Source organism: Ambystoma mexicanum, chromosome 10 (assembly GCF_040938575.1).
Source record: "Ambystoma mexicanum isolate Mex_15411 chromosome 10, UKY_AmexF1_1, whole genome shotgun sequence".
Taxonomy (NCBI): domain Eukaryota; kingdom Metazoa; phylum Chordata; class Amphibia; order Caudata; family Ambystomatidae; genus Ambystoma; species Ambystoma mexicanum.
Genome location: NC_090932.1, coordinates 1,126,106,459 through 1,126,127,552, shown reverse-complemented (window position 1 = coordinate 1,126,127,552; position 21,094 = coordinate 1,126,106,459). Strand labels below are relative to the sequence as shown.

The 21,094-nt window shown below is 45.0% G+C and overlaps 1 protein-coding gene across 2 annotated transcripts in view; it reads right to left on the bottom strand.

Annotated features, from left to right (window-relative positions):
- LOC138492057 (cytosolic purine 5'-nucleotidase-like) overlaps nucleotides 1-21,094 on the bottom strand; it is a 270,570-nt gene that overhangs the window by 63,557 nt on the left and 185,919 nt on the right. For both annotated transcript variants that reach the window (XM_069619009.1, XM_069619008.1), the window contains exons 10-11: nucleotides 20,156-20,200; nucleotides 18,609-18,719 (exon numbers count right to left, since the gene is read on the bottom strand). In XM_069619009.1, coding sequence (XP_069475110.1) covers nucleotides 18,609-18,719; nucleotides 20,156-20,200 — 156 coding nt within the window. The remainder of the gene's footprint in view (nucleotides 1-18,608; nucleotides 18,720-20,155; nucleotides 20,201-21,094) is intronic.

The window sequence follows — 21,094 nt, the reverse complement described above, 5'->3', positions numbered from 1 at the left end:
GCAGGAAGTCAGATGTCTGGCTCCTGTAAGCATGCTTTTACATTTTTTTTTATTTTTGAGTTACGGGGGAACAACTGAGGCCCCAGCCTTGGGCAGGCACTGACCAGAGAAGATGGTCCGGCCAGAGCCCCAGTTTAGGACCCGGCCGACCTGAGCCCCACCAGGCTCGACCCAGCTCTAACATGCAGCTTGCACAAGACCACCTTAAGGGTTTTCGGTGCCCAGGCCAAAGACCAATCCCTGCACCACCAACTAAAGAAATGGAGGGATCCAATAATCCCACTCCCCACTCCCCTGAACCAGTTTCATTCACAACATGTAGCCAATTAGGGTACTTGTGTTCTAGCATGGGTATACTCACATTTTAACAAAATCAGGGCACTTGAGAGATATACATGGGTTGCAGTATTTATGCAGAGCACAGATCAACAGACGGACACATACCCCAGCATAAACACAGAACCTAGCTTCACGGAATGTACTTGTGCATGGATACAGGAGACAGATTGGTAGCAACGAGGAAGGTATACATATCATAGACCAGGGATATGGATTGGAAGATGCCAGAACGGTGCATTTATTCAAACGTAGACTGAGATTAGAAGTTGGTTATGGTTTTCAAGTGATGTTGTCATGACTGGCAGGAGAGAAAATGAGGACTTTGGGGTGTGCATGCTATGAATGGTCCGTGTTTTATACATGAAGCAATATTATAGCTAGTTAAACCACGAGTGAGGCTTTCTGAAGTACGTGCCATGAGAACTGAATCTCTTTTAAGGAATGACAATCTTGATCTATTTAGGCACTGACAATTGTGGTAGGTTAGATACCATGCAATTAAATGATTTCCTGACAATACCATGCTTTGTTTAAATGGCGAAGTTGGGATTTGAGCCCAGTCTGCAGTTTCACAATTTGACCACATTATTTCCCAGTTCTAGTTGCTGTGCAAGGTTCAATTATTTGTAAATGTTTTACTTTCAAGAAATAAGATTGTTTTGTAGTTATTACTTGAAAAGTAAAAAAAACACACAATAATCCAACATGACAATATTTAAAAAAAAACTTGTAGTTGTATATCATGCAAAATGGGGCAGATTGTAGCTTTATTATTTCAGACAGCAGGTAAGCATGCACCAACATGTGTTTACTGCCTCTGTCCTCACAGGCCATCCCCACCACCTCTGTTCCCCCTGTGCGGTTCCCTTGTGCCCCCCTTCTCGCACACAGGTGTTGCCTGTTTTGCTTGATTCTTCAACCCTGACAGCCTCTTTCCCCCGGCGTCCCCAGCCTACTTCTGCAGGAGTCTGTCGTGATACATTCTGGTTTCACCATCACCGTCTTGTGGCCAATGCTGGATTTGACTTTTGTGGACTTCATTGATTCACAGTGCGTCACCCTTTCTCAACTCTTATGCTGGACTTCCCTTGCATCTTGAACTCATGGTGGCCCAGAATCATGCTGTTCCCATCTTCATCTTGTATCCTGGCTTGCAACATTATGTGTTACATCTGACTTCTGCAATGTATTCACTCTCCCCTCTTGCTTCTCCACTCTTTTTGACTGCTTACTCTCTATTCTCTCCTTCTCTCTCTTCTCCCTTTTCCTATCTCCTCCCCTAACTTTCTTCTATGCACTTACTCTATCAGAATTGTCTCTGGACCTAGTATGATAGCAACCTCGTCTGTCTCCTCCCCCTTCCCATTACTTGTAACCTCCCCCAGCACTATCTGAAATGTCGTCAGGCCTAGTACGATAGTCGCTTGTTTTGTTCCTCCCCTCCCTTTCTGCACTCATCTCCCTCACCTTTGTTATTCTCCGGCTCTACCAGAAATGTTGTCAGGCCTAGTACGGAAGTCGCCTGTCTGTTTCCATTTCCTTCCGACTCTCCCCCCCCCTTCCTTATCTATGTCTTAGCTCTTGCACTATCTGAAATGTCATCAGGCCGAGTACGATAGTTAATTTCACATCCTTACTGTTCATGGCCTGTAAGAATGTCACTGTATTTACCCTTGTTCCCTCCCTTGCCTTGAAGCGCTTTGAAACACTTTGTGTATAGGCGCTATATAAATAGACTATCATATCATATCCTAAAAGGATATCTACAGTTAACAGAATACTAATTGGGGTGAGCCTAAAAAGAAATCACATCTGGGTTTTAATACTGTGTGTTAAAGATTTAAATATACCCAGAAAAGCATGCGTGATAAAATCATTGTTTGATGCATGCTTGCCAATTGTTATTTGTGATATGAAGAACAACATCTGAAATTCAAAGAAAAAAGCAAACCTTTTTTGTGTCATATAAGCCGACCTAAAATGAAGTGTACCAGAAATATGACATTTGGTCGGCTCCCTCCTTTCTAGTGTCCCTTAAACTCAAAGAAAAAAAAGCAGGAAATAGGCTAAAGAATGCTACTAGAATGTGAGATGGCAAACCTTTTCATACAAGTTAACACAGCACTATAAAGTGAGGTAAGATCTGTCCAGGATCTCAGTTTAGTCCAGTGGCAAGCTAGGAAATGAGCCGCAACACTTTTGGTTTCACATCCGCCAATGTAGCTACTTAACTAACCATCAGAGCGTTGTCGGAAGCAGCTGAACTGTTCAGTGTGGTTTGACACAGCTGGGCGTGAGCACATCCCATGTCGCTAGGTCCTTTCCTTCCTGCTTTTGCCTCTCGGATCTGGTGTTGCTGTGGTCCTATGTGGCCTGGGTGGCCAAGCGGTGTAGCTGCGGATTTGCTTCTGGGAACCTCGAGGCAGCCGTTTTGGAAAGTTGGCTCGGCAGCTGGCCGCCGGCATGGAGATCCCATGTATCACCGGACCTATTACAGAGGCTATTTCAGTGTGTTGCTTGTGGCTGCGAGTAAGGCAGGCGAATCTGACTTTTACCTGATCTCTGTTTGGACTTTTCGGTCACCACAGACCCTTTAATCATGGTTTTGAGTGTTGGCTCTGTGAGCTCTCGTGAAGATCGACTGCTGGTTAGTTGGTCCAGCGTGTCCCCACTTGAATTTGGGAGCTCTAAAAAAGACGGCTTGTCCCCTTTGAGGCTGGCTAATAATGCGGGGAAAGGGCAAGCATTACAATGTAAGGAGCTCAGAAATTACTCATCTTGACAACCAGTTTACACGAGTCCTTGAGGCAGCGACAAAGAAAAGAGCCTGAGTCCTTGACCTCCCGGTCAGAAATAACTACCTTCTTTCCTCAAGGTTCCACTACACTGAACTGCCATGTTCTCCATCGACCACCCCTTATATTCCTCATTATAGCAGGTTATTGAGTCCCACATGACCGTCCCCAATCCAGTGCAATTTCTTCTTATTTATTTATTTAGACATTTATAGAGCGCTCTAAGCCCTTGGGCATCAAGGCGCTGATCACAGAGAAAAGCAGGTACAACAAGATGAATACAATAATACATGGAAGTTTGAGCCCAAAACTAACATACTTTCTGGGGAGTGTCCTTAGAGTTGCGATCTTGTGAAAATAGCCACGTTTTCAGTTGCTTATGGAAAGTCCAGTATGAGTGATCCAACCTTAGCGAGAGTGGGGCTTCACTGGCAAGCTGAGGTCACCTGATCTTTGACGTTTGTCTCTAGAAGTGGTGAGATGATGCAAGTATGGAGATCGAGTTTTGTTGAATTTGGAAGACCGGTATTCTGGTGAAGTGTGGCAGATACACTTGTGGGTGATAGCTAAGGTTTTGAACAGAATGTGTTCACAGATAGGAAGCCAGTGCACCCTTCTTCTGGCTGTGCATATGTGATCTTTTATTTAGGGATGTTCAAGGCTGCTCTCAGGGCATTGTTTTGAATGATTTGTAGCTTGTTGATGTTGCGGTCGCTGGTACCAGCAAATAGTTACTTACAATAGTCAAGCCTGGACCCAATTAGTGCTCTTGCAATAGTGATACACCTGTCTGGGGAGAGAAAAGGTCTGCCGGCGTTCATTAACTTAGTTGTGTAGGCTGATGAGGAGGCAATTGCATTTACTTGTTTGGTTAAGGATAGGTTGGAATCAAGATAAACCCTGATATAAAAGACTGGATTGGAGATGCCGTCAATGATGAATGATTTGTAGGCAGTGTCGAGTTTGTTTAGCTGGGGCTGTGAGCTGACCAAGAGCAGCTTGGTCTTATCATTGAGGCAGAGTGAGTGGTATGCCATCCAAGCCTGGATGGTATGAAAGACTGCACCTAGAGCTTTGGTGTCCGTATTGTAGTTGCCTGAGATGGGTCGAAGAATCTGAGTATCATCCAAATAGTTTGTGTAGGATAGACGCATGAACCTTGTGCGATGCCACAAGTGACTAGGGCTGGCTGGGCAGATGCAGAAGGTGAGAAAACTCTCATTGTTCTGTTAGGGAGGAAGGATGAGATCCAAGTGGTTGCTTCCTCAGAAAAATCGGCTGCTGTGGAGAGGTGATTGCAGAGGATTCGATGGACAACCAAGTCAAAGGCAGCTGAGAGGTCCAACAATAAGAGGAGAGCCATTTTGCCAGCATCTTTGATTTCATCCAGTTGAGTCTTTAGGTAAACTTTAGCTGATTCAATGACATTGCCCGGTCGAAACCCTCACTGACGCAGGCCCAGAAGGTTGTTGGATTGCAGGTGTGCCTGTCTAAAATGTTAAGGGGGAAAGTGATAATTATGATAGGGCGGTAGTTGGTAGGCATGTTAGGATCTAGCATGGGGTTCTTTAGAAACGGTAGGACCCAGACATCTTGGAGATTGTCTGGGACTGTGTTAGAGGAGAAAGAAGCATTGACAAATGAGGAGAAGAAAGATGCAAGGGCTTCTGTGCAATCTTTGATAACTGGAGCAGGGCAGATATCCCTTAGGCATCTAGATGGTTTAAGATTGTTGATGTTTTTGATTACCTCAGGTTCTGAGACGGGCTTGAAGGTGAAAATATGAGTATTGACATGGGCAGGAATGGGTGTAAAACTCAGTGAAACCCCTGTTGAGATTAGTTTCTTTTTCCTTAGCAGGATCTATTTTTGGAGGGAGGATATTTTGTTGAGCAGGGCAGTTTGAATGTTTGCGCACCAGATTTTGTCTTTCAAACAGTTGTTGGTAGGAGAAATAGAAGATTCCAGCTCATGTAGTATGACAAATAGCTCTCTGCTGGATGAGTTGCCCATGTCAATTTATGCATTATGTGTGGAACTTTTAGCATTGAGTATGGCCAGTTTATAGCCTTTGGAAGAGGTGGAAAAGAGTGCTTTGTTAGATGTTGTCAGATCATTTCTCCATGTAGTTTCCGATGCCCGTTTCTTAGTACAGACTACTTTGAGATCTGGAGTGAACCGGGCGTTTATGTGGGCAAGTGGTTTAGCTTTACATTATCCCAGTGGCGCAATGGTGTCGGTAGCTTGACCTAAGGAGAGATTGTAGGTATCTAGAGGCAACTTGGGCACCAGTATGCGCACTTAGTAAGGGCAGGATGCGTGCTGGCGTGATGTTCCTGGAATTTCTCGTTAGGGTGGCAGGCAGTTGTGCAGGTGTAGAGTGTGGATGGATCCCAGTGGGGATGCTAAAACTGATGACGTTGTGCTCTTACCACGGGCACTGTGTGTTTGAGGTGATTGTAATGCTGCAGTTTCGCTCAGCAACCCACTATAGGATTCGACCTTTGTTGTGTGCATGGCTGGAAATGCATTGTGTGAAGCCTAGGGCCTCTAAGGCATTGGCTGGGGCCAGAGCAAACCCAGGGCCTTCCATGTTTGCCCGAATGGCCCCAGCCAGCTCCACGTCACTTCTGGCAATGCCTGCTTGAACAATTCTAATAAATCTTTATTAAATGCATGTATTAGTTTAGAAGAGGAAATAATGAACCTGGATAATCCAGATACGAATTTAAGTGCCTCTCCCTGCTTATTTATGAATATGCAGTCAATGCCTGGAACATAACCAGATTGTGAGCCGGATTTCCCCTTGGAGGATCCTCATCATAATCTACATCACTCTCAGTTTGACAAAGGGGGAGACTCACAAATATTGGATTCCTCTTCTTTGGGGGAGCGGGAGGTCACTCCCTCTCCGCTTTAAACCTTGAGTTACAAGGCTTAGTAAGGCTCTATGACAACATAAGCCACAAAGTTCTGCCTCATTCCTCCGTTCTGATAGATATAAAGGAATATTCAAATATAATTTTGGACAATTAATATGAATCTAATCCTGGACATCCTTCTGTACAGTTTCCTGGCACAGGGGGTTTGAGCCTCGTTTTGATAATGGTTTCCTGTCAGCGTCTGGCCCAACTATAACTATTAAGCTGAAGAAGAAACCCACCCCTTCTGTTCCACTAAATAAAATCATGAACATGACAAATTACCCTACACGGAGAAGATCTTGCTCTCGTAAATTCTTTAGGAATATTTTCCAAGCCGCTAACAATGTTGACAATGTGCCTCTGCCATGTGCACAATCTGCCAATACTGTCTCCCCTATTGACATTTTTGACTCCCAACAAAGGGTCCCCAATGACATTTAGAGATTAATGACTTACAGGTTCCCTTGAGACCCCCAGAGGGTGTTTCCCAAGGACAGGATGACTCTGTTGCTCTCAGGGCATCAATTTTGGGGGAGAAGAGGAATACATTTAAAAGGAAAATTAAGGACAGATGCTTCTTTTTATCTTGTACGGATGAAAGCTATTCTGGCACTTCTGAGAATTTAGGCAGTGAAGCATTAGTTGGGACTCTTGAAACGGTGGATTGTCGGCTAACATTGCACTGGTTCTTGGGACTACAATAGTGACTTCTGGTCCCTTTGCTTCGAGCCTTGAAGTTAGGGATACCCAGAGTCCTCTGAGGGAGCCCCAGACATCGCAGGATCCAGTTAATAATTTGCTGCATAGCTCCTAAGGTAGAGTGAGGACTGACAGAGTTATCCATCAATTTTCTGTTAAATTCTCTACTATTTTTGGAGATGAAGTTGACTTCCCCATGAGTAGAGGAAGAATTGTGGCCATTCTAAAAGGTGTTCCCTCGCTGTCTTGGATTTTTTCTATGGAAAACGGGTCGAGTTAAATGTGGATGATCTTTTTAATGTTTGCATCATGCATTTTTACTGAGAGTTGGATTGGGGTTTAGTTATTGGTGCCCATGAAGAGCTAATTATGAGAGGCTATGATACATTTGTAATTGATGAAGAGAGTGACAAGGGTCCACGGGACCGGGCTCCCTCCAATTTAACATCCATATTGGGGAGATACAAGGATTTGACTGTTCAATGTACAGTTGATATATGTTCTTGTCCCAGAGATTCGTATGAGTCAAAAGGCATTTGGGCTTGGCTTGCATCCACACTGTCGAATCTTAGGGGCCCCGAGACGGACTTCTAATTTTCAGTTAGTGTCTTTAATTAGTTGGAATACCTGGGGATTTAACAGCTTCTTAACCCCCAAATCTTTAACGAGCTCAAAAGTAATGTGTTTATTTTTCTTCAAGAAACTTGACTGGTAGATCATCCAAGCATAGACCACTTTAAGACTCTTATAAATGAAGCTAGGAAGGGGGTTAATGGCCGTCTGGTTGGCAGCCTCGCTATAGCCATTCGGAATGACGTATGTTCAACAGCAGAGGAATTGATGTCACACACGGATGCTGTTCTTGCAGTTACAGTGCATTTTAAGGAAGGTCATGAATTACGGAATATACTTTTAATTAATATATATTGTAATCCTGTTATGCTGAGGATTTGCTGATTTGGAGTGACTTGGATATCATTTTCTTAACATGGGTAACTCAGTATCCAACCTCCTGTATTATCTGTGCATGTGATTTTAACTGTTTTTATGTGGATGAGGACTCAATTGAGGCCAGTAGGGCCTCCACCCCATCTTCTCTGGGGTGCCCAGTGGTGCTGGGCCCTGGAGGAAGGGAAGCTAGAGGGGTGGGGTTGCCCCATTGTATGCAGAAAGGGGCCCTTAGGCTGAATGTAATGCAAAGGGAGCTGCACCAGTGCATCACACCTGGGTTGGTCCGCCTGCTTCCTCTATAATCGATTTCATCTTAATTTCACACTTTATGTTGGACAGGATTCACTCCATGGAGGTTCTTGAAAACAATAATATTGATCACGCAAGTTTGGTGTTGAACTTTGGAATCCAATATGCCCCGATTCTATGCCTCCCTTTGAAGTGTCAAAATCACATTGTGAATAATGCTGGGAATACACTTTCGTTAGGGGGAGGGGTCTTTATTCATTTAAGTCTGAGGCTAGTTTTGAATGGAGCTCGTAGTCTGTAGTGGAAAGATGGTCCAACTGCGCCCGCAGGTTTTTTTAATTATACATTGGTCATTTGGAGGGGTGACGTTGCTCAACCCCGGTATGGAGACAGCAACCCTTTGTTGAATCCCAAGTGACCCCATTTGACATGCCTGGCAGATCGATGTTAAAAGTATGGCCTGCAGGAGACTGAGGCCGTCTTATAAAAATTGGATGGTCCTGTAAAAGAGAATTTACCATTTGCTGAATGCCGCAATTACCAGATATTTTCCCAGGTAAACTGTATGCCATAATCTGAATGGGTAACCTTTTATACAAATGTATTCTTCAAAGGTACTGTGCTAAGGGAATACCTGGCCTTTGTTCCAAGGGTGCCATTGAAAATGAACTTTGACCATGAGGATCTGGAGGTAGCCCAAGCCAAACTAAAGAATTCTAGGGCCTGCGGCCTGGCTGGTTTTTCCAATATGGTTATTAAGGGCAATGTTCAACTATGCTCGAAGTTTCTTTGGTGTCGTTTTACTCAGGTCGCCTTTAACTTAGATATGCCAGAGGCATTGGTAGTCTCTGTTATAGTGTTCATATACAAAAAGGGTGACCGGGCCTCCCTTAGCAATTACAGGCCGATATCCGTAATCGATTCCTCCTCAAAGAATTTGGCAAGTTTTATTTTGAAAGATCTAGTACAGTGGGCCGAGGAGACGTACCACTTAAGAATTTACCAGAATGTACAAAGTGAAAGGTACAGTGAGCTAAAGTGTGGCTGCAGACTCTCGAGTGGGTACCTTCCCATAGAACAGGTCAATGGGTCGTGTTCGTTCTCGCAGAGGGGCGCCTATGGAATATTTTTTTTTAAAAACTTTTTAAGGAACCTAGATTTAGTCACCCTAAGTTTCCTAGGGTCATCCAAACGTGGACCCCTTGCTCACTGTGCTCAGAGAGGCACAGCTCCACCTCACTGATGAGGCCCACCAAGGCTGTAACACGTGTATGGGGTTGATGTTAGTACTCCTGTTCAGAAGGGAATTGCCATAGCATTTTGGTGCTGGACTGTCCATGTGGGTGGGACAAAGACCGATATGCAAATGGATATTTCCCATCTGTGAAAGGTATAGTGAGCTCAAGTGTGGCTACAGACTCTCGAGTAGGTACCTTCCCATAGAACAGGTCAATGGGCCATGTTCGTTCTCGCAGAGGGGCGCCTATGTACTATTTTTTCCTTTTAGAAAGGGCTTGGGTACTTCCCTAAATGGGTAAATCTGATCCCTTTTACAAAAGAATGCTAATCTGGATAGGAAGAACCCTCTGTATTTAGCTAGTCTCGAAATGTCCTCAGCCTTTCATAAGGTTGACAGAGGTTGACTGTGGTGGAAATTAAGAAATTGGGTCAAACCATTGAGTTTATTGAACATGATTCTTTTGTTCCATACGAATAACAAATTAAGGTTGAGACGCAATTCAGATAGTCTTTTATCGAGGGAAGTATTGGTTGATACCGGTTCATGGCAGAGGTGCATGCTGGCATCAATTTAATTTATACGTCTCAGATTTGCCCCTTTCTTTCCTCCAGGGTTCAGTTTTTCCTCCAAAAATAGGGTTGTTAGAAGTGGGCTGGTGAGACTACGCTGACGACATTATTTTAATGGATGTCACACCCATTGGGTTGCAAAGAAGGTTGGAAAGAACTGCGGGTTTTGTCAGTGAAAACCTTTTAATTAAGCCTTGAAAATCATGTGTTATGTGCTATAATCCATCCAAAAATCCAAGAGGGCAGCTTAGTTTATTAACATAAATAAAATCTCAGTAGAAGGAAAAATTGCCTATTAGGGGGTTTCTCTTTACCTCGAGGTAGCATTTGACTTACGTGAAGAACAGTCTTCATGTTAAAGTGGATGCTTTTATTGAACAAATGAGGGTGATTGAGAGGAAATTTCGTTTTTATTCACTACTGCCTGTTGTGCAATTGTATAAGGCTAAAGTGGTACCAGCAATTTTCTGAAATTGCTTCCGCCCTATATCTGAAAATGGCATGTTATATTCGAGGGGAAAATTTGGCATAAGACTCCCTTTGTTTGTTCCGATTGTAGCAATTTGTTTGGAGTTGGGTCTCCAATCCTGGTGGTTTCCATATAGATGGAACAAACTAAGCTTATATTATTAAATTGATGAAGAGGGAGCCCCAAATCTCTTTTCAAAATTAGGGGACTCCTTGAGAATAAAATCAGATAATGCCCTGTTAGAGTTTTTGATCACCTGTGAACAATTTCCTAGTGAAATTGAGATGTTGCCTGCGAGGCACCTGTCCGTCGTAAAGGAAAAATTACGAGTTTGGGATAGAATTGAAACCCTGGGTCACCTTAGAAAATTAAAGCTGTATAGGGTTTATGTCCTATGTAAGGACGAGGCTCTCTGTCTATTCCCCACAACTATTTATAGTCAAGGCGCCATCTCACTCATTTAGATCTAAGCTCCTGAAATGTAGGTTGAATTGTTAACCTACCCTAGAGGTCCACGGATTGTACTGGATTTCACCAATGGGTTCTGTAGACTTTGTAAATTTGATGAGGTGGAATCCCTGTGCCATTTGATTTTAGAATGTAATGCTTTGCAGTTTCAGAGAATATCATATTTAATTTGACTTGTATTCTCTACTGCAGCTATGTTTTCCGATCATTTGTGGCCCAAATTGATGAGCACAAAGCATATATCATATTCTATTGCACTTTTAGCTTTCTTAACTGGGACGATTGACCTTCTCTTTGACATTACAGCCCTAGCAAGGGTTGTAATGAGCCTTAGTGATTGTTGAAGTATGGTCTGCCTTTCTGTGTGTTTTTGTTTTTTCTTGTTTACTTGTCTACAAATTAAGAGGAAGACCTAACCAACTACCAACCAATCTCAAATATCCCATACCCGTTGGAATTACTAGAAAGCTACTCCTACAAACAAATCCTGGAATATGTAGAAAAAAATCAGATACTAGATCAAGCACAAGTAGGTGTCAGACCCAGGAGAGGAACTGAAACAGCATTACTATTTATATTGGACGACCTAAAGACCAATGTAGATGCCAACATCAATTCAGCCTTAATACTACTCAATCTGTCAGCAGCCTTCGACACAGTCAACCATGATACCCTCATCAAAAGACTAGAAGGTATCAGAACCGGTAACACAGCTCTCCTCTGGCTAAAATCCTTCTTGACAGACAGAATGGAAACAACTTTGATAGCACCTTTCAAGTCAGCACAGAGAAAAACAACATGTAGAGTCCTATGGGGCTATCACCACTACTCTTCAACATCTACATGATCGCCCTATTAACCTCATCAAAAGAACATGGCCTCACCTGCTGCACCCACGCAGATGACACTCAAATCATCTACAAAATCAACGCCAGCAAAGAATAAAACCCAACACTCACCTACTGCCTCGTTGAAATAAACCAGTGGATGAGCACTAACAGCCTTAAACTCAACCCGGACACAACCAAAATCATGATCGCACCCAACGAACAATGACCACATCCCATAGCCAACTGAGCTGGGAAATCCACTAAAACCATCGAAAGTGGTTAAAAATCTCAGAATCCTAATGGACAGCAAACTAACACTGGAGCCACAGATCAACACAGTAGTTAAGAAATGCTTCTTCCATCTACACACAATCCGGAAGATACTTCCCTTCTTCACCTTCAAACACAAAACACTCAGTGTCATCTCTCTCATTATGTCATGACTAGATTACACCAACAGCATGTATATCGGAATGCCAGAATACCTTATGAGGAAACTACAACAAATACAGAATGCAGCAGCAAGACTCCTCCTCAGACTCACTAAGAGAGAACACATCACCCCAGAGCTGAGAACACTGCATTGGTTACTAGTCAAAAAACATATCTACTGCCTAACGCACAGAGCAACCCACAGCCAAGGAGTTCACCCAAAGAAAACTCAACCCCAAACTCCATAGAATAAGACTGCCCCCAATGGATTGATCCAACACTAAGAAAAGACCCAGACAACCCCAAATAACTTTACTAACAACTCTCTTATTCTCTGCATACCCACCACCCAACACAGAAGAAACCAGGAAGACACGAAACACCCCAAACTACAGACACTCTACCAACTCTCCACAGCATCCAAGATGCACATACAACACTGGCATACAATCAACCACCTAACACCATACAAATGTCGATCAACCAAAAATATACCAGCACACAGTAACTGTTTTTTCCAAACTGAAGCCACCAACAGCACATCAAAGCTCTCTTGCACTTTTCCCTCTTGAAGCAGAGGGTTGGGAATGCCACCAATATAAAAGCAAGAGGTCTGGTTCAGGGGGAAAACCCCATTCCCAAGAAATGGAAAAGTAAAAAAATATGACAAAATCACTGCTTTATTAAAGAGATCTCTCAAACGGGGACAGTCATGGACATCTCAGGATTTCCAATGCACTCTCACTGGGTACAGGCTTGTCAACAGTTTATAAAGGGTTATGATGTCAGAAATGACACATTATTACATAAAAACCGATGGTGGACTGGGGTTGGTTGGTGGGGTAAGCTACATATAGCATGCATATGGGGTTAGTGCTTTGATTGGATACACATTATCGGGTGGCTACACCTGCAACCACCTCCTAAATGTTGCAAATAAAGGCATGTGGGTTATTGCATTATAACTGGTCGATGCAACAAAGTGTGAATTGGCGCAGGAGGCAAGCAGGGATTGTTCATTGAGCGTCTTCCCAGACTTGGTACCTTGGATGGTTACCAGCCTATGAACAACAATTAAAGGTGATGAGAAAAGCCCCAAAGGCGCTGTCTTTACCAATGGAGTTTACCATCTCCGATCCTCTAGGCCTTGAGACAGGGCACTTAGCTTTCAACCTAGTATTATTTTGTGTAGCGTGCCCTAAAATGGATGGAAACAATGGTCTCCGTCTAGCTCAAATGAATAGGCTTTGTCCTCAAGTCTCAGATGACGTGTGTAGAGACTACGAACTTGATTCTCTTGCTCGCCCTGCCAGTCAGGCCTCCTGGCTGAAATTGGAGTTTGAGCATTGGAGAGAGAGCAGCACATCCCAACTGGCATTGGATAACAAAGAGTTCAATCTTTGCAATGCCACTATTTAATGCTACTCAAAATAAATACAATGCTAGGCTACTAAGCCTAGTTGCTGGCACCCACAGTTTGAAAGAGCTGTAAACTGCACCCACAGCCAAAAAAGAGGTCCCTTGTCTCTTCATCATGGGGTGAGTTTGCAGAAGGGAGAGGGCTCATCTCCCTGGGTAGCCATGCCACTGCATTGGCACTGTAAACTTACTTAAGGTATCCCTCTCCAGACTACATTCCTCCTGGATCTTGCACTAGGGATACATGCTCACTACATCACATCTCTCCCCTTCTAACATGATAACTACAACATTAAACCATAACGTGAAATAGGCACATTTTGAGGACCGACTCCAAGTCTACCCAAAACATGCAAGAGTCTTGTAGGCTGGCCTTCCAGGGAATCTGTGTTTGTGATTCGGATGTTGTCTGGATGCTATCCTAATAGAACATTTCTGAGACGATGCATTCTCTATTCTTTCTTTATCCTTTCATGGTATATCAGTTATGCATCCCTATCAGGTGGCGATAATATCCTTTAAAAATACACTGCATAAATTGTGTTTGTTGAATTGTGTAAGGGTTTTTCTAATTGCCCTTTGTCATTTATTTCTTATGTTCTTTAATAGCTGAAGTGTTACATGCTTCAACTGAAGTATTTCAGGCTTCTTGAGTCTAATTACTGTGACCCCTTCCTTCTTTTCTTGACATTTTTTTTATTTTTTTGGAAAACATAAAAATACAAATGCATCAACATTTTTTCTGTTTTTGACATAAATTAAATCATACAAATATTGAAACAAGACTCGTTTAAATGTACTGTGCGGGAGCTGTGTGAATATCAATCACAGGTGCACAGTATTTTGTGTATAACTACCAATTTCTCAGATTAATTTGGGGTTATTTATGGTATAGTGTCTATGTCAATAGTCTCAGACACCAATCCTCTAGTCTAATGTTTAGTGTATAGTAAAAGCATGGCCAAAGAGGTTTTGGTGATGGTCCTATTGGCAGGAGTTGTCCATTTGTGCTGCCTTCTTCTGGACTTGATTGGGTGCCCCTCAAGACTGAACACCCCTGTGGAACTCGGGGGAATGTATTAGGCGCTTGTGCCCTTTAAGTCCCTGACTATCAGGGTGGCCACAGTTAATGTGTAGGAGTCCTGATTGTGTGGGTGTAGTGCGGGCACACTGGGGCTGGAGATTCAGAAAAGCACTCCCTGCGCCGCACCTGTGGTAGTCCTGGTACCTGAGTTTGGTTTCTAAGCGTGGATCCGGGGTTCGATCCTCTGTTGCTCTGCATGGTTTTGCTTCCAAGACCATGTTGCCCCTGTGCTATCCTCCGGCCATGTGATTGGCCATTTTCATAAGCAATTTTCAGCATCTTCTTGAGAGTGTGCCTGAAGCACTCAACCTCACCATTCACCTGTGGCCAGTACGGCGTGTGTCATTGGTGCAGAAACTCAAGTGCATTGCAAATCCATGAACTCTTTGATTAGAAACGGTGGTCTGTTGTCAGTATGAAGTAGTTGCCGGATACGCAGCAATGCAAACACTCTTACATAGGAATGATATGTGCAGCTACCATATGGGGTGGGAGTTCTGCCACTGGCAACCATAAAAAAACACCCATTGGTACCAATATGTGTTATCCCTCGGTCACCTCCCATGAGTCTGCATTAAGAGATTGCTAAGCCCCTTAGAATGAAGGAGTTGTTAACACTGGAGGTGCCGGCGGTGGTTGCAGCAACACTTGACAAAATCCACGTTGTCCCACTGTTTTCTCCCCAAGGCTATCCAACCCTGGATACCACCCAATATTTCCTCGCAGAAGGGTTTTTGTTCACACAACTCTGTGATGACCTTTGTGCCCTACTTCACTCAGCTGTTGCGGAACATTTGCAGTGCACCAATGCATGGATTCTTGTGTGGTTGGCCTTCTGGTGTGACAATAGTTCTCTGTGAATTTGTGACAGTGTGCAGCGTATCCCTTCTGGATGGAGGTGTGCTTTCTGGCTATGGACAGGTTAGCTGATCCAATGAGTCCTGGTGTGATGCCTTAAAAGCTAGCAGAATACAGTCATCTTGTCCATGGGCATGTGCCATTTGTGTGAAGTTGAGCCCCCTCGGGGTGGGGGGATCTGTGTTGTTCGACTGAAATCAATAGATATGTGGTGGAATTGACCATAGTCGATTTCGCTGCAAATCTATTTGACGTCCGGGCAAACAACCCAAATCCCTGTCCCGCTAGCAGCCCTTTCGCAAACCCCCTCCCCATCTTACCTTTTTTTCACTGGCACCCGGCACTCCAGCTAGACCTCTGCGGCATCAGTTCTGTGTCTCCAACGCAAGTCAGAGCTGTGTTGCAGGGTCCTTTTTTGTTTTTTTCATTTGTTTTTTTAGTTTTTTTGAGGCCCCTGCTTCCAATGTCCTGGAAGTGGGCGACACCCCCCAACCCTCGAAGCCCATTATACCGAACAGCGGGGGAACCCCTGCAACTCCGCTCCTCATGTTCCGTAATGTGCTTCAATTTATTAGTAGTGGCCGAATTCAGCCAAATCGTCCATACGGACAAAAGAAAATTATCAAATTGGGTAGTACCCTCAGGAGACCATGGGGAATTACAAAGTGCGTGTGCATCTCACACTCTGCCTAATCCCCTCCTTCTGATGCTCACCCAGGCTGTGGATGTCTTGAGAAGCAGTCTTCTGGGATATGCATGTCTGGGCAGAATTCCACATCAGACGTAATGATGTTGAAGCATCGATCACTCTAGCATTGCTGCTGGGGTGGATGCTGTTTGTTGAAAATGTAGATGAGTGGCTTGTGGTCGGTGAGGACCGGGAAAGGCCTAGCTGTGTGGTGGAGGCGAAAGCGCTGGCATCGTTCTCTTTTGGAGTATTGCCGCTCTTTTGACGATAATGTGTGGCTTGCAAACATAGTTGTTGCAACCTGTCCTTCACCGGTAATCTGAGTCCGATTTGCAGCTTGATCTACTGGGCTGACATCGATGACAAGCTCAGGTTGTTTAGCTGGTTCCAAGTATGCTACGGTGATATGACGTATGTCACTTTGCGTTCCATACCAAAGTTCATCTTATTGATTGTTGCTACTTACATGCCAATTGTTTATTCGTCAAGTTGTGTAGTGGTTCGGGGAGGTTTACCATGTTTGAGGTGAAGAAGCCGCAATATATATAACTAAGCTGCGAATTTCTATGACTAAACTGGTAAGGGTCACTTTAAATTTTATTTGAGGGCTAATACAAACAAAAAGTAAAACAAACCGCACAATTAAATTTGAAGGATCGATTTTCCAGTTGAAACTGCACAACATGAGGCATCATAAGCAGTGCATGGCAGTGGCATAATTATGGTAATTTTACGATGGCAGTCGTAGAGTTATGGTTGTTTGAAAAACCATGTGAATTGCTCGGGTTTATGTTGTTCTGCACTAGAACTATGTCACTCAAAAAGGTACCTTGGGAGCCCCTGTGGGGAGACACTGAAAAAGTTAAGATTCGGCTCTTCTTAGTACACACTTCCTTTATTAACAGCCTCTGGTCCCTGGATGATTGTGTTTGATATGTGTTGACCACCTATCAGTGGCGTGTCCAGGGAGTGGCCTGGGGTGGCATGTGCTACCCCTGGAAACTGATTGCCCCACCCCCAATATCCTAAACTATGTCATTAAAATAATGAGGAATGAGATTCTAAGGAGGATACTCCACGACATACCGAACGACTAACCGAGACACAGCCATGATAGGACCCAAAAGACCGAATACATAGCAAGACCAAGACGGAAGCACCAGTAAGAATCATCAATAACACCATGGCCCTAAACCATAGCCATGCTCCAGCAGACCCTTGTCACGATAGATAGCAAGGGAATAGGGAACACCCATCCCTCAGCTCCGAAACCATAGGGTGAGAAATAGACACACCCAATCACATTATACAAAGCTCATTAGGATACAGCTGGGAGCGTGCCGCGCCATCACAGAAACGCAACAACCAAACAATAGCTTTTAAGGAAGACACTCCACGACATACCGGACAACTGACATAGAGATGGTCATGATAGGAGGACACTAAAGACTGAATACATAGGCTGACCAAGATGGGAGTACTAGGAGGTCTCATTAACAGCACCCTGAACCACACCAAGCTCCTACAGACTAATGTCACAATAGATAGCAAGGGAATAGGGAGCACCCAACCTCAGCTCTCACACCGGAGGGAGAGAAATTGGTTCCATGTGTTACTATCCCCGCAAAAATATTGCCATATTTTTGCAGCGATATTAAGGCATGGCACCTGCACCGGACACCCCCGCAACCCCTGCATTATTTTTAAAGGAGCGGGGGGACACCCCTGCTCCCAAAAAAACCCAAAATTATTCCCCCCCAAAATATCACCTATGGACGTTCCAGATGACCATATATACGGTGATATTTTTGGTGGGGATAATATGTAGTGATACCGAGAAATCAGACATACCAATGACACCATACAATGCTCATTAGGATACAGCTGGGACTGCGTCCCACCATCACACACTACAGTCAGACGTCCTATAAGGAATCGGCAACAACCCCACCCACAGGAATACAGCTCAAACGGAACAAGAAGTATTAGAACCAGGATACAGACCCCACTAACCCAACTTTCAAATCTCTGCATACTCAACCCACCCAAAACTCACATAACCCTCTCTCACCCAGCAACTTGCACGCATTTTACCACACTGCATCAACAACACACAAACAACACATAAACAGCACCTACAACACACGAGTTCTCACCCGATCGGATACTCGCACCAAAGCTCAGCACATGGTGTATACTGAACTGAAGCTGCCAACAGCACATCACTTCTCCCACTCTCCTACTATCCCTCCACCCGACTAACCCTTCCCGCCCTCCCTCTTGTTTACAGATCCACCAGAGCGCCTCGGGACCAATTCCCTTTGTGATGGTGCGCTATATAAATACCTTTAACATAACATTATGTGTGTGTGCCCTCGTACTTCATACCACCCCTGCATAAGTCAGTGCCCCACTTGGGCCACCCCAGTCAGAAGAGTCTGGACACGCCACTGCCTCCTATAACCACTCAGCCACTGACTGACGGATGTGCCGACCATGAAGGTTCCTCTGTACGTAGACTTCTTGACTTCCTTTTCGAGTGTGATGGGATACATGCATGGTCAAATGGGAAGGATGACAGACACAAGACCTACCGTGTTGACCTGGCGCAGGACAGTCCCCTCGGCGAAGAACAGCGGCTTCCGTGTATCCACCACAATCAGATCAAAGTAGGTGCGCCAGGAGCGGCGGGGTGCCCCGTGGTCCTGCGGAGCCAAGGGACGAAGAAGGGATGTGGTTAGAAGAGGATAGGCTCCAATTCTTTTTCCTTTCTTTTCCTTATGTTTCCTTTTCTCAACCTACTCTACAAGTACACATCGCCTTCCAGACCAGCTGCATCATTTACTGAGCTTTCACCTCGCATGCTCTCTCCTAACTAGCCAACAAGATTGGTCTTGGGTCAAGAGACCTTTCTAAAAAAAACGGGAAAAAACGATTTAGAAAGACCTCTCTGTTACCTTACAGAGAAGTCTTTCTAAATTGAACTGTCAGCCCCTGTGACGCACACGAATGCGCAAAGGGGGTGACAGGCACACAAGGAGAGAGGGAGAGAGGGAGGGAGGGAGGGAGAGAAAGAGAGAGAGAGAGAGAGAGAGAGAGAGAGAGAGAGAGACTCTGAGTATTTTGGTGGAGGGGGTGTTGGGAGGGGAAGGAGACGGCAGGGGGTTCACCCCCCGATTTGAACTTAATCCAGGAAGAGGGAGTGGGGGTGAAAAAATTTCATTATGTTGATTTTTGTAGTCCGCCTAAAATCGGCCGAAAAAACAGCCTTTTTGGTAAAGCGATCTACAAAAATGGAAATAATGACCTAGAAGCACAAGATCCCCAGCTCTGCTGGCCAATGCCCCACTTGAAGCCAGGATCTGCTTAGAGTACAGCTGCAAAAAAAGACCAAATCAGGACCGAAGCATTTTCAATGTATCCCCACAGGCTGTGGAACCCCATAACCAGACCCCCACCCACCCTTATGCAATTCAGAAATTAGCTCAAGACCCCCCCTCTTCAAGGAGCACCTTCTTCGTGCACCGTAGACAGCCCCAATTCCACCCGCCAGCCGACCCCCTCTCACTCCGAATGGCTGCTCCAGTCGCTTAGTTGTAATGTATGCAGCTCACAGCCCCTTGCCTGTATTCCTAGAATGCCAATTTTGTCACACAATCTGCTGCTTCTCCAAGCTAGGACCGTGCTCCACAAATACTCCAAAATAAAGTGAACAAAATCTATTCCTTCTGCAACTTTCTGGCTCTTGCTTTCCTCGATGTCCTCATTCTCACTACCTTCTCCACAGCTGCTCTATCAAGGCTGCCAATGTTCCCAGGGACAGCAAAGACACCCTTGGCTATTCAATTCGTTTTCAACATTGATAAGAGTTTGTGTGGAGTGCATGACTGGAGGCCTTCTCTTCAATCTGGGACAGACGCCAGCGAGTTCTGGGCAGGCCTTTCTGGGATTCAGCCGAGTCTGTGGTCCTTAGGGGAGGGTGTGGTGCTTTTGTCTTTTCCAGAACTGGAGGACACAGCAAAGGACTCAAAATCGCTCTCTCGTCCAATTCCCAAAATTGGTTTCCACCGCTTCTCGGCGCATAGCCACTCTCAGTCAGTGCCCACACTTACGTGTATAGAGGTTTGGGTTTCAGGCTCACCTTCTGCGACCCGTCGTCAACGTCGAACAAGTACGTCATGATGGCCTGTGAAGAAAAAGACAAGCAGACGTTATGGTCGGAGAGAAGAGTTACACAGCGCCTTTATTTTTAAGTGCCTGATACAGTGATTGGGTGCCCTACACACTGCACCAGCCTCACCCAGAGCCGAGGGCCTCGGTGTCCAAGAGAGGCAGCCAGGACATCTTTGGGATGGTGACGGGGGGGGGGGCTAAGAAGACACTGCCATGTAGTGCCAGGACAGGAACTGGAAGCCAGTAGATGCCCAGGTACGTGGCAAGACAGTCAACGTGAGCCAAGGAGGTGCCCCCATTTATTGCCAAGACTGGCATTTGGTAGTCAAGGAAACGTTGCCTTTCCAAGTGAGGAAAGTCAGTGAGACAGATGGCAGAGTGCAATGCCAGGACAGCGGTTTTGAGTCAAGATGTGTGCCAAGACCTCTGGGTTAAGACTGGCCTAATCAGTGCACGGGCAGTGATTCTGAGTCAAGGAGCTTGACTCATGGAGTGTGAAGACAGTGAATGGAAGGTGATGAACTGCACCCATGTAGTCACTAGGAGCTCTCCCTATGCAATGCCTGGCTTACCTGGGAGGGACTGAGCTGTCTCTATGAAGTAGGTGGACAGTCACTGGGAGCGAGAACATGAGCACATGTGGTGCCAGGACAAGGCTTGAGACCCGAGGACCTGCACCCCATGGCGTGCCATGACAGTGGATGGGAGCTGAGCCCTGGTACTCCATGCAATGCCATGACAGTGAATGGGAGCTGAGCCCTGGCACTCCATGCAATGCCATGAGAGTGGATGGGAGCTGAGCCCTGGCACTCCGTGGTGTGCCATGACAGTGGATGTGCGCTGAGCCCTTGCATTCCATGAAATGCCATTAGAGTAGAGCACCCGAACCCCTTGTGGTGGTAGACAG